The 13,115-nt window shown below is 47.8% G+C and overlaps 1 protein-coding gene across 1 annotated transcript in view; it reads right to left on the reverse strand.

Annotated features, from left to right (window-relative positions):
* The window catches only part of LOC106598152 (potassium channel subfamily T member 2), an 82,296-nt gene that overhangs the window by 6,125 nt on the left and 63,056 nt on the right, over nucleotides 1-13,115 (reverse strand). Inside the window, exons 15-22 of the mRNA XM_045715407.2 lie at nucleotides 6,999-7,107; nucleotides 6,665-6,721; nucleotides 5,975-6,127; nucleotides 5,535-5,791; nucleotides 4,521-4,854; nucleotides 4,256-4,361; nucleotides 3,939-4,111; nucleotides 2,065-2,136 (exon numbers count right to left, since the gene is read on the reverse strand). Of these exons, the coding sequence (XP_045571363.1) occupies nucleotides 2,065-2,136; nucleotides 3,939-4,111; nucleotides 4,256-4,361; nucleotides 4,521-4,854; nucleotides 5,535-5,791; nucleotides 5,975-6,127; nucleotides 6,665-6,721; nucleotides 6,999-7,107 (1,261 nt within the window). The remainder of the gene's footprint in view (nucleotides 1-2,064; nucleotides 2,137-3,938; nucleotides 4,112-4,255; nucleotides 4,362-4,520; nucleotides 4,855-5,534; nucleotides 5,792-5,974; nucleotides 6,128-6,664; nucleotides 6,722-6,998; nucleotides 7,108-13,115) is intronic.

Genomic DNA, 13,115 nt, shown 5'->3' on the forward strand with positions numbered 1-13,115 from the left:
TGGCAAATGACCTCTTTCACTGGTCAGGACATGACAGTACCCCCCCCCCGAAGGTGCAGACCCCGACTGCACACCAAACCAAAACCCCACAAAAACAACCCTAAACAAAAATGGAGGGAAGGGAGGGTGGTCACCGTCCATGACGGCTCCTGTGCTACACCCAGACCCTCCGTCAATCCTCCAACTACGGATGTGGCTCCGGCTCCGGGCGTAGCCCCCGTTCTGCCCGCAGATCCCTCTGCTTCTGGAACGCTGACCTGTGGATCATTACCAGAGGTTCTGCGCTGCCGACCACCGCTGAAGGCTCTGGGTTGCAGACCACCGCTGAAGGCTCTGGGCTGCAGACCACCGCTGACGGCTCTGGGTTGCAGACCACAGCTGAAGGCTCTGGACTGAGAGGCGTCGCCGGAGGCTCCGGACTGGGAGGCGTCGCCGGAGGCTCCGGACTGGGAGGCGTCGCCGGAGGCTCCGGACTGGGAGGCGTCGCTGGAGGCTCCGGGCTGGGGAGCGTCGCCGGAGGCTCCGGGCTGAGAAGCGTCGCTGGAGGCTCCGGGCTGAGGAGCATCGCTGGAGGCTCCGGGCTGAGGAGCGGAGGGCGCACTGGGGGACGAGTGCGCGGAGCCGGCACCGGACGTACTGGGCCATGGAGGCTTACTGGAGGTCTGGCGCTCGCGGCTAGCACAACCCGTCCTGGCTTAATGCTGACGCTAGCCCGGCAAGTGCGGAGCGCCGGCACAGGACGAACTGGGCTGTGCTGGGGAATGCGAGGTACCGTGCGCGGAGCAGGCGTAGGATATACTGGACCATGGATTTTCACTGGAGGTCTGATGCTTACAGCTTGCATAACCGGTCCTGGCTCGATGCTGGCCTTAGCCTGGCAAGGGCGAAGCGCTGGCACAGGACGAACTGGGCTGTGCTGGAGAATGCGGGGTATCGTGCGTGGAGCAGGCGTAGGATATATTGGGCCGAGGAGCCGCACTGGAGGCCAGATACGTTGAGCCGGCGCACTTTTACCTGGCTGCCGGCTAACTGTCGCACGACAACGTTGAGGAGCCTGTATCGACCGCACCGGGCTGTGAGTGCGTATGGGCGACATAGTGCGCATTACTCCATACTGCATAGCTCTTCCCTCTGTGCGTCTGCTCCGTCGTGCCCTTTCCGCCAGTCCCCCTCTCCGGAATCTAGCGTCGTAATCCGCTCTTGATTCCCCGACTGGCTCTGGTTTCCTCCATGGCTCCCTCCGAAATGCCCGGGTAGTTAGGTCAGGGTTCCCCCCTGACCTAGCCAAACTCCCCTTATGCCCCCCCCAAAATTTATTTTGGGTGGGCTGCCTCTTTACCTCCTCAATTGGAGGATACAACGCCTCATAATACCGTCGTTCCCTCTTCGCTTCTTCCAGTTCCTCCTTCGGGCGCTGGTACTCCCCAGCCTGGCTCCAGGGTCCCTTTACATCAAGGATCTCCTCCCACGTCCATGACTCCAGGTACCTCCTCTCTCGCTGCTTGGTCCTTTTATGGTGGGTAGTTCTGTCACAAGGGTTGTGAAATGGAGACCAAGACGCAGCGTGGATAGTGCTCATTTTCAATACTTTAATGAAGACACTTGACAAAATAACAACACGACCAACACAGTCCCGTCAGGTACACTTAGACTAAACAGAAAACAACTACCCACAACCCCAAAGGAAAAACAGGCTGCCTAAGTATGGCTTCCAATCAGAGACAACGAAAGACACCTGCCTCTCATTGGAAACCATACCCGGCCGAACATGAAAACTAACACATAGAAATAGATAACTAGAACAAACCCACATAGAAACAGAAAACCCAAAATACATACAAAACAAACCCCCCTGCCACGCCCTGACCATTCTACTATGGCAAATGACCTCTTTCACTGGTCAGGACATGACACTGATATGATATACAGTACAGAACAAAGTCAATCCATATACAGCTTCGGGGGGTGTAGCTGCTACAGTATGAATTAGCAGTAGAGGAAAAGAAGTAGAGTAGGAGTGAAAAGCAGATGATGACACCAGGGTACTGAGGAGGATTCTCTTACTTGTCAATGGAGCCCACTGTGTAGAACACCATGGGGAACCAGCAGATAGCCTCCAGGAAGTCTGGCTCGGGTCTGAATCAATCACAACACAAATGGATTACCAGGAGACACATACAGCACAAACGTATACCTACCACAACAAATAAACAGGCTCCCTGCAGTGGTAGAGATAGAGAAGTAGCATGAGTCTCAGATCTGTTTGTGTTGTCTTGCCAACTCCTATAACTCTCATTATCTCTTATTATTGTCATGCGTCAATCACCATAGGAGTTGGCAAGACAGCACAAACAGATCTGGGAACCAGGCTACTAGAGAACCCCCAATCAAATCAAATCAAATGTTATTTGTCACATTCGCCGAATACAACAGGGACCTAGACTTGGACCTAGACTTGGCGTTCCGGTACCGCTTGCCGTGCTGTAGCAGAGAGAACAGTCTATGACTTGTGTGGCTGGGGTCTTTGGCAATTTTTAGGGCCTTCCTCTGACACCGCCTGGTATAGAGGTCCTGGATGGCAAGAAGCTTGGCCCCATTGATGTATCAGGCTGTACGCACTACCCTCTGTAGTGCCTTGCGGTCGGAGGCCGAGCAGTTGCCGACAATGATGAGACAGCCAATAGGGAGGAGGTCAGAAACCTGGCAGTGTGATGCCAGGACAACAACCTCTACCTCAATGTGACCAAGACAAAGGAGCTGACTACAGTGGACTACAGGAAAAGGAGGGCCGAACACGCCCCCATTCACATCGACGGGGCTGTAGTGGAGTGGGTCGAGCGTTTCAAGTTCCTTAGTGTCCACATCACCAACAAACTATCATGGTCTAAACACACCAAGACAGTTGTGAAGAAGGCACAACAACACCTTTTCCCCCTCAGGAGACTGAAAAGACTTGGCATGTGTCCCCATATCCTCAAAAGGTTCTACAGCTGCACCATCAAAAGCATCCTGACCGGTTGCATCACCGCCTGTTATGGAAACTGCTCGGCATCTGACCGTAAAGCGCTACAGAGGGTAGTGCGTACAGCCCAGTACATCACTGGGGCCAAGCTTCCTGCCATCCAGGACCTATATACTAGGCGGTGTCAGAGGAAGGCCCAAAAAATTGTCAAAGACTCCAGCCACATAAGTCATAGATTCTATTATCTATGTATAGTCACTTTACCCCTACCTACATGTACAAATTACCTCGACTAACCTGTACCCCCACACATTGACTCGGTACCGGTACCCTCTGTATATAACATCGTTAGTGTTATTTTATTGTGTTACTTTTTATTAAATGTTTTACTTTAGTTTATTTAGTAAATATTTTCTTAACTCTATTTCTTGAACTGCATTGGCTAAGGGCTTGTAAGTAAGCATTTCACCTGTGACAAATAAAATGTGATTTGATTTTAGATTTAGATTTGAAATATAAAGTCCTGGCTGCTGTGTGCAGAGAACAGTGGGATAGCAAAGCGCTACACGGCCATGAGTCAGCTTTTTATTGGCCTTTTATTGGATTCCACTTTAATATGCCCATATTGGGGTTTTGCACCAGGAGAAACCACAGTAATATTTCATATTATGTGCACAGTGCACTGCAGAGTGCCCATAAACTCTTAAAACACAGACATTTTCATACAGTAAATTCTGTTAATGGAACTCTTAAAATGAGACCATCCCTTCTTCCCTGACAGTGTGTTTAAAGAGGGCCTCTAAAGGACAAGTCTCTCTATGCTCCACCCACAGTGTGGTTACACCATAGAGATGTACAATGTTCCATATCTATGTAATTCTATAGTTTCCTGCAGTGTGGTTACACCATAGAGATTTACAGTGTTCTATATCTATGTAATTCTATGGTTTCCTGCAATGTGTCTGTTTCCGCTCACATGTTCTCCAGTAGCAGCACGATGGGGTTGAGCTCTTTCTTGGGGCGGTAGTATGCTCTCAGGGGTGCGATAAAGTTGTACAGGCCGTTTCCTGCACTCTCCGCCGACACGATGATCAGCTTGTTCTTAAAGCCGTAGGACCGAGCGTCCTCGAACGGGATGTGGTGGCAGGCCTGTAGGAGGGAGATGACACGGGAACGACACAGGAAATAAATTGGATTACATGAACGTCATCATCATCATCGAAGAGGGGTCAGGTAGGGAGGGAGGATGGTTCTAGTTGAGGGGAAGTAAGGCAGAAGTAGTCTGATTCCCACCTTGTCCAGGCGCAGGCAGCAGAAGGGCATTTTTTCCTGCAGCAGGTGACACAAGGCAGGGGAACTGCCAATGTATGGAGAGTTCAGCGGGTACCCCTTCACCCACCTGCCACGCACACACGCACGCGCGCACACACACACATACACAAAGACAGACAGAAACACACGAACACATTTACACATGGGTCTGAGGACACAACATGGCAGGACTCAAACAAACAAATTCAAACACACATTAGACCTCAGGCAACTCTTAAACACTTACTCGCAGCGTCCACCCCACCACTGGCCATTCTCGTCTCCGTCCCCCTCATCCTTCCCCTCGTCCCCGCCCTCGTCCTCTGATTGGTCCCCCAGCGGGTCGAAGGTTGCTGAGTTGACCCCATCCACCAGCTCCAGGACAGGGGCGATGCTGTGACGTCTCTCCTGGGCAGAGTCTGCTGTGGCTGGGAGGGCCAGGGTGTTAGTACCCCCCAGCCCCCCTTCTGTCCAGCTGGTCCTGCCACCTCCACCTCCCCCACTGCCCATGGTCATGCCCCCCGGGCCCTGGCCCTCTGGGCTGCTGTCACTGGAGTCCTGCAGGTCAATGGCCACCGTGCCTACGGGGGACAGAGGACACATACAATCACACATACAATCTATGACCAGTACACACCCTTAGTAGAAAACAGTTATAGCACTGTCCTGTCCATACAAGCACAGGCTAAAGGGAAAATGTGCCCTAGAACAAACACAGATACAGATGCAAACATAGCACACATGGCAAGCACAGATCCAGAATCAGTACTATTTGGCTTTGTGAGAGTACCAATGTGCTGTGACTGGGAGTACCATTGTTCTCTCACAAAGCCAAATAGTACTGATTCTGGATCTGTGCTTGCCATGTGTGCTATGTTTGCATCAGTGTCTGTGATCGTTCTGGGGCACATTTTCACTTTCAAACTTTGAGAACCAGAAGTCCCAGAGTTCTCCACCAGGGGGTGTGGTTGTAAAACGTCTCTAAAACAAAAGGAAACCTACATGCCAGATACATTTCACTTAGTTGGCAGATGCTCTTATCACCAGAGACTTACAATCAGATACTGTTTGATTCCTCATACAACTGTTAGGCTTCTTACATCTGCCTATTGTGGATCAACATGTAAAACATGTCTTAATCTGTGCCATGTACATGGATCAGGAAAGTCAGAATTGTATAATAAGAAACATTATGCTAAGTGCACTTGGACAAAGTATCTGAGTGTAACTGTGTCACAGTGAGTCAGTGAGACTGACTGACCCATGCTGGCGATGATGCTGTGGACAGGCAGTCTGGTGAGTCCATGGTAGATGGTCTGGGGCCCCACCCCCCTGTCACTGCCCTTGGGGCCCCCCCGCGTGGGCTCTCTGTGGCCCCTGACGAAAGCTGAATTCTCCTCCTTGGAAATGTTGATGTAGAAGCAGGTGTCTGAGCCGCCCATGATGTGGCCGGGACCTGGGTTCAGCAGGATGTTGGCATTTTCCAGCCTTCGCACTCCGATCAGACACACACCATACCTGGCCGAGGAGGAGAGGATCAGATACAGGAAGTGTGTGTGTTTGTGGTTAATAGCGTCTGCTAAATGGCTAAAATGTCAAATGTGTGTGGTGTGTGGTGTGTGGGTGTGTGTGGTTAAGAGTGTCTGCTAAATGACTAAAATGTCAAATGTAAACTTTGTGCATGTCTGCTTATTGACTCACTTCTTGTGTGCGTGGAAGGAGGCGAAGGTGAAACTCTTCCCCTGGTACTCCCCAAAGAACTTGCTCTCCTCCAGACAAATGTGATGCACCTCATTGGCCGAGCAGCGGCGGTAGGTGCGCTGCCACTGGTCAGCTGAGCATGGCCCGCCCTCCCTGAGACACGATCAGGGAATGGATTGGTCATTAGGGGACAGAGTTGACCTTTTAAACAGTGTTGCACGCAGCTTCCCTTTCAGCATCAACCCCACATCAAAGACACTTCCCCTCAAGGCTGCAGTGTTAACACTTTACAACTGTGTCAGAAACCAATCAATAACTCAATCAGCACTGAGACACACACACAGGGACACAGACACTATCAGAGCAATACAGCTGCCAAGATAGACGCTGCTGAACGCTACACATTGAGAGAGTTTCACACATGGGCTGTGTTCACTTTGTCAGCCTTTAGAAAGGATGAGTTGAGAAACAGGAGGTGAGAAAGGAAGGGTGTGGGGCGGAGAGTGTGGCTGTGGGTGGCGGTGATGTGAGAAGGACTGCATTACAGAAACAACTGTCGTCTGTAAATAATAGATGGACAGTTTCATGGGGACAGCATGCCTGGCCGAGTTAATGTCACCGTACATCAGGGATATGGAAGGAGGGGGAGGGAGTTGTCGGTGGTTTAGGAGGACAGTGACACACACTGACCTGTTGAGGGGCTGGAAGGCTCCTGCACGTTGCCTGAAGGCCTCTGGGGGTGCTGTTCTGAAAGTAGAGGGGTGGTGGGGTAACAGATAGAGGATCATGACTGGTCTGGGTTTAAGAGGATCATGACTGGTCTGGGTTTAAGAGGATCATGACTGGTCTGGGTTTACTTTAGGTCAGTATTCTATCTACCATGATTAATCTGCTGTGTACAGCTCAATGTACACAGCATCTGTTAGGTCAAAGGACATACTTCACTGCCCCTGTCTGGTACCACCCACGCCCACTCCCACTGGAAAAAGAGTGTGTGTGTGTGTGTGTGTGTGTGTGTACTCACTGTCCTCTAGAGGAGTGGATCAACAGGGTGATGAGGGTGGAGGTAGCAGGACACACACAGTTCAGGGCCAGCATGGCATACTTAAACTCCTCTTCACACACCACATGATCTGCAGACAAAGGCAGCAGGGGAGACAAACCAGTAACACTCAGTATACTGTAATCAAATCAAATTCAACTTTATTTGTCACATGCGCCGAACACAACAAGTGTAGACCTTACCGTGAAATACTTACTTACAAGCCCTTAACCAACAGTGCAGTTCAAGAAAGAGTTAAGAAAATATTTACCAAATAAACTAAAGTAAAAAATAACTAAAAGTAACACAATAGAATAACAACAACGAGGCTATACACAGGGTGTACCGGTACCGAGTCTACACTACCGTTCAAACGTTTGGGGTCACTTAGAAATGTCCTTGTTTTTCAAAGAAAAGTAATTTTTTTGTCCATTAAAATAGTATCATATTGATCAGAAATACGGTATAGACATTGTTAATGTTGTAAATGACTATTGTAGCTGGAAACGGCTGATTTTTAATGGAATATCTACATTGGCGTACAGAGGCCATTTATCAGCAACCATCACCCCTGTGTTCCAATGGCATGTAGTGTTAGCTAATTCAAGTTTATCATTTTAAAAGGCTAATTGATCATTAGAAAACCCTTTTGCAATTATGTTAGCACAGCTGAAAACTGTTGTTCTGATTAAAGAAGCAATAAAACTGGCCTTCTTTAGCCTAGTTGAGTATCTAGAGCATCAGTATTTGTGGGTTCGATTACAAGCTCAAAATGGCCAGAAACAAAGAACTTTCTTCTGAAACTCATCAGTCTATTCTTGCTCTGAGGAATGAAGGCTATTCCATGCGAGAAATTGCCAAGAAACTGAAGATCTCGTACAACGCTGTGTACTACTCCCTTCATAGAACAGTGCAAATTGGCTCTAACCAGAATATAAAGAGGAGTGTGAGGCCCCGGTGCACAACTGAGCAAGAGGACAAGTACATTAGAGTGTCTAGTTTGAGAAACAGACGCCTCACAAGTCCTCAACTGGCAGCTTCATTAAATAGTACCCGCAAAACACCAGTCTCAACGTCAACAGTGAAGAGGCGACTCTGGGATGCTGGCCTTCTAGGCAGAGTTGCAAAGAAAAAGCCATATCTCTGTCCAGCGTCTGTGTCATTTGGCCCATCTTAATATTTTCGTTTTATTGGCCAGTCTGAGATATGGCTTTGTCCTGGTAATCCGTCTGGCCCTGCGGCTTTGTGAATGTTGACCTGTTTAAAGGTCTTGCTCACATCGGCTACGAGAGCGTTATCACACAGTCGTCCAGAACAGCTGGTGCTCTCGTGCATGCTTCAGTGTTGCTTGCCTCGAAGCGAGCATAAAAGGCATTTAGCTCGTCTGGTAGGCTCACGTCACTGGGCAGCTTGTGTCTTGCTTTCCCTTTGTAGTCCGTAATAGTTTTCAAGCCCTGCCACATCCGACGAGCGTCAAAGCCAGTGTAGTAGGATTCAATCTTAATCCTGTATTGACATTTTGCTTGTTTGATGGTTTGTCTGAGGGCATAGCGGGATTTCTTATAAGTGTCCAGATTAGTGTCCCACTCCTTGAAAGCGGCAGCTCTAGCCTTTAGCTCGATGCGGATGTTGCCTGTAATCCATGGCTTCTGGTTGGGAGTACGTATGGTCACTGTGGGGATGACGTCGTCGGTACATTTATTGATGAACCTGATGACTGAGGTGATATACTCCTCAATGTCATTGGATGAATCCCGGAACATATTCTTGTCTGTGCTAGCAAAACAGTCCTGTAGCGTAGCATCCGCATCATCTGACCACTTCCGTATTGAGCGAGTCACTGGTACTTCCTGCTTTAGTTTTTGCTTGTAAGCAGGAATCAGGAGGATAGAATTATGATCAGATTTGCCAAATGGAGGGCGAGGGAGAGCTTTATATGCATCTCTGTGTGTGGAGTAAAGGTGGTCTAGTGGATGTGTCTTCACAGGTAGGTAGTGGGTCAAACATGCTCTGTCTCCTCTGCTGTACCTGTGTGCAAGAGTGAGTGCATTTCTTTGTCTGTCTGATCATTTGTCTGTGTGTGTGCCTTTGTATGTGCCTGTGAGAATATAGGTGTGTGCGTCCATGTGAATATGTGTGTGTGTGCCTGTGTGTGTGTGTGTGTGTGTGTGTGTGTGTGTGTGTGTGTGTGTGTGTGTGTGTGTGTGTGTGTGTGTGTGTGTGTGTGTGTGCCTGTGTGTGTGGCATCTAGAATGTGTGTGTATGGATTTCTGTCAGCCTCTAAAGCCACCTTATCAGTGCAGGTGCATCCCAAAGGCTGTGGTAATTGATATCTCAGTCAAAGGCTGTGGTAATTGATATCTCAGTCAAAGGCTGTGGTAATTGATATCTCAGTCAAAGGCTGTGGTAATTGATATCTCAGTCAAAGGCTGTGGTAATTGATATCTCAGTCAGAGGCTGAGATGAAGTCTGGCCTGTTAGCTAAATGTAAACGCTGTGGTTTATGCAGAACACTAATTAAATCTGATGGAATTAAAACACCTTCATTAATCTCAATATAATTTACCCAGATGCTCCCTCCCTCCCTCCCTCCATCAAGTAGGCTGCATCAGGTGAATTTACACTGTGATTTCATCTATTATTAACTCAATGGCACTTACTTGACAACACAACAGGATGCAATTAGAGATAAATAAATATACATTCGTCAAATAGACAGTCAACTCCCTGTCATGTCAGATTATTTTTCTCTTCTCCTCTTTAGGGCATTGTCTCTTTTTATCCCTTCAGTTTATATTCTGGGTTGTTTTTACCCGTTCAATTTATATTCTGTGTTGTTTTTTCCCCTTCAGTTTACATTCTGGGTTGTTTTTACCCCTTCAGTTTATATTCTGGGTTGTTTTTACCCCTTCAGTTTACATTCTGGGTTGTTTTTACCCCTTCAGTTTATATTCTGGGTTGTTTTTACCCCTTCAGTTTACATTCTGGGTTGTTTTTACCCCTTCAGTTTATATTCTGGGTTGTTTTTACCCCTTCAGTTTACATTCTGGGTTGTTTTTACCCCTTCAGTTTACATTCTGGGTTGTTTTTACCCCTTCAGTTTATATTCTGGGTTGTTTTTACCCCTTCAGTTTATATTCTGGGTTGTTTTTACCCCTTCAGTTTATATTCTGGGTTGTTTTTACCCCTTCAGTTTATATTCTGGGTTGTTTTTTACCACTTCAGTTTATATTCTGGGTTGTTTTTGTATTTCTTTGCTCTATATCTTATTTTGGGGTTAAGGGGACCTGGCAACACCCCTGCAGTGCAGTGTCTTATTAAAGGACCTTTCACACTCTCACACACTTAGCAAAGGCCTGGGAAGGAGGGAGAAAATGGAACCAGCCTGAACAAACATAGATAACACCCATCACTCCACCTTCACTGCTCCTGCCTTGTCTGTTTCTCTTGTTTTTCTGCTACCTTCTCTCTCATCTCTTTGTGACAAAAAAACAATATAGAGTTATGACCAAAAAAATGAGTCTCAGGGAGCAGTCATTTTCCCTGCTGTGTAATTCTTGATTACATTATATGCTGTAATCAGTGGACAAATATTATTAGGGGTACAGTGTTTGGTACAAATGAGATCTTGGCCTTAAATGCCCAGATGTGTTTTGCATATTGATAGTCGACAGAAACGATGGTAGCTAGAATTGTCCAGCCTCTCGTGCCTCAGGAGTAGGTTAGTAGCTAGTAAACACTTAAAAGCAATGAGACACAGATCGTTTCTGTCTAGCAGCTTTACTTCCATTAGTCACCAACAGAGAGGAAAATGTTGTTGATGATGATAATATTTTTATAAATTACAGGCATAGTGGGATAGAAAGAATGTTTGGATCATAATATGTACCCAAATGAAAAAAAAAATTGGATTCACTGTAGTGTTTTTGCAGACTTTACTGTGGTATTCACTATAGTAAATACTACAGTAGGGCTCAACTGTAATATTTACAGTTTACTATAGTATAAATACTGTAGTAAGAAAAAAAAACTTGGTTTGTATTATAGTAATTACTGGATTGTTTTTGCGGACTGTGGTCTGTAGTATACTCTACTATTTACTATAGTATTCTACAGTATACTACAACATTCTATAGTAAGTACTATACATGATTGAGGTATACTACAGTGTGTAGTATAGTATTCTACAGTATAATACAGTTTTCTACAGAATTTTATAGTAAGTACTGTAGTATTCTGTGTAATGAATCATGACAGCTTAATTTTTGGGGATCAAACCATCAGTACCCTGCTAGCCTTATGTTCCTATCAACGCTCCTACAGCAGAAAACAGAACAAAATGACTCAGATCTAGCCTTTTGGGCCCCCCACTTCGCGACAAAACATTTTAGTGGCCCTTCTTAATGGTGGAGAGAAATGTATGTTTTAAAGTAAAACTGTAATGGCGTTCTTCAGAAGGAGTGGACCAAAGCGCAGCGTGGTACATGTTCATGATTTTTATTAACTAATAATCACACGAACAAAAGAAACAAAACGAAAAGCTAAACAGTTCCGTCAGGTACACTATACAAAACAGAAAACAACTACCCACAAACACAGGTGGGAAAAAGGCTGCCTAAGTATGATTCCCAATCAGAGACAACGATAGACAGCTGCCTCTGATTGGAAACCAAAGAAAAAAAAGAAATAGAATGCATTGAATGCCCACCCCACCACACACACTGACCTAACCAAATAGAGAAAAAAACACGGCTCTCTAAGGTCAGGGCGTGACAGTACCCCCCCCCCCCCCCCCAAAGGTGCGGACTCCCGGCCGCAAACCTGAACCTATAGGGGAGGGTCCGGGTGGGCATCTAATCTTGGTGGTGGCTCCGGTTCAGGGCATAGCCCCCGCTCCGCCAGCTGATCCCTCCGCTTTTGTATCACCGGACCGTGGATCGTCGGAGGAGGAACCGGACCGTGGATCATCGCCGGAGGCTCCGGACTGCCGACCGCTGCTGGAGACTCCGGACTGCCGACCGCCGCTGGAGACTCCGGACTGCCGACCGCCGCTGGAGACTCCGGACTGCCGACCGCCGCTGGAGACTCCGGACTGCCGATCCGGACTGCCGACCGCCGCTGGAGACTCCGGACTAGCCCATTCAAGCTTAACATCCTTATCATTTATCGCCCTCCAGGTTCCCTTGGAGAGTTCATCAATGAGCTTGACGCCTTGATAAGTTCCTTTCCTGAGGATGGCTCACCCCTCACAGTTCTGGGTGACTTTAACCTCCCTACGTCTACCTTTGACTCATTTCTCTCTGCCTCCTTCTTTCAACTCCTCTCCTCTTTTGACCTCACCCTCTCACCGTCCCCCCTACTCACAAGGCAGGCAATACGCTTGACCTCATCTTTACTAGATGCTGTTCTTCTACTAATCTCACTGCAACTCCCCTCCAAGTCTCCGACCACTACCTTGTATCCTTTTCCTCTCGCTCTCCTCCAACTCTACTCACTCTGCCCCTACTCAGATGGTATTGCGCCGTCGCAACCTTCGCTCTGCTCTCTCTCTCCTGCTACTCTCTCCTCTTCCATCCTATCATTTCTTCCCTCTGCTCAATCCTTCTCCAACCAATCTCCTGATTCTGCTTCCTCAATCCCCCTCTCCTCCCTTTCTGCATCCTTTGACTCTCTATGTCCCCTATCCTCCCGGCCGGCTCGGTCCTCCCCTCCTGCTCCGTGGCTTGACGACTCATTGCAAGCTCACAGAACAGGGCTCCGGGCAGCCGAGCGGAAATGGAGGAAAACTAGCCTCCCTGCGGACCTGGCATCTTTTCACTCCGTTATCTTTACATTTTCTTCCTCTGTTTCTGCTGCTAAAGCCACTTTCTACCACTCTAAATTCCAAGCATCTGCCCTAGGAAGCTCTTTGCCACCTTCTCCTCCCTCCTGAATCCCCCCCCTCCTCCCTCTCTGTGGATGACTTCGTCAACCATTTTGAAAAGAAGGTTGACGACATCCGATCCTCATTTGTTAAGTCAAACGACACCGCTGGTCCTGCTCACATTGCCCTACCCTATGCTTTGACCTCTTTCTCCCCTCTCTCTCCAGATGAAATCT

The sequence above is a fragment of the Salmo salar genome, chromosome 03 (genome assembly GCF_965601325.2).
Source record: "Salmo salar chromosome 03, fSalSal1, whole genome shotgun sequence".
Taxonomy (NCBI): Eukaryota; Metazoa; Chordata; class Actinopteri; order Salmoniformes; family Salmonidae; genus Salmo; species Salmo salar.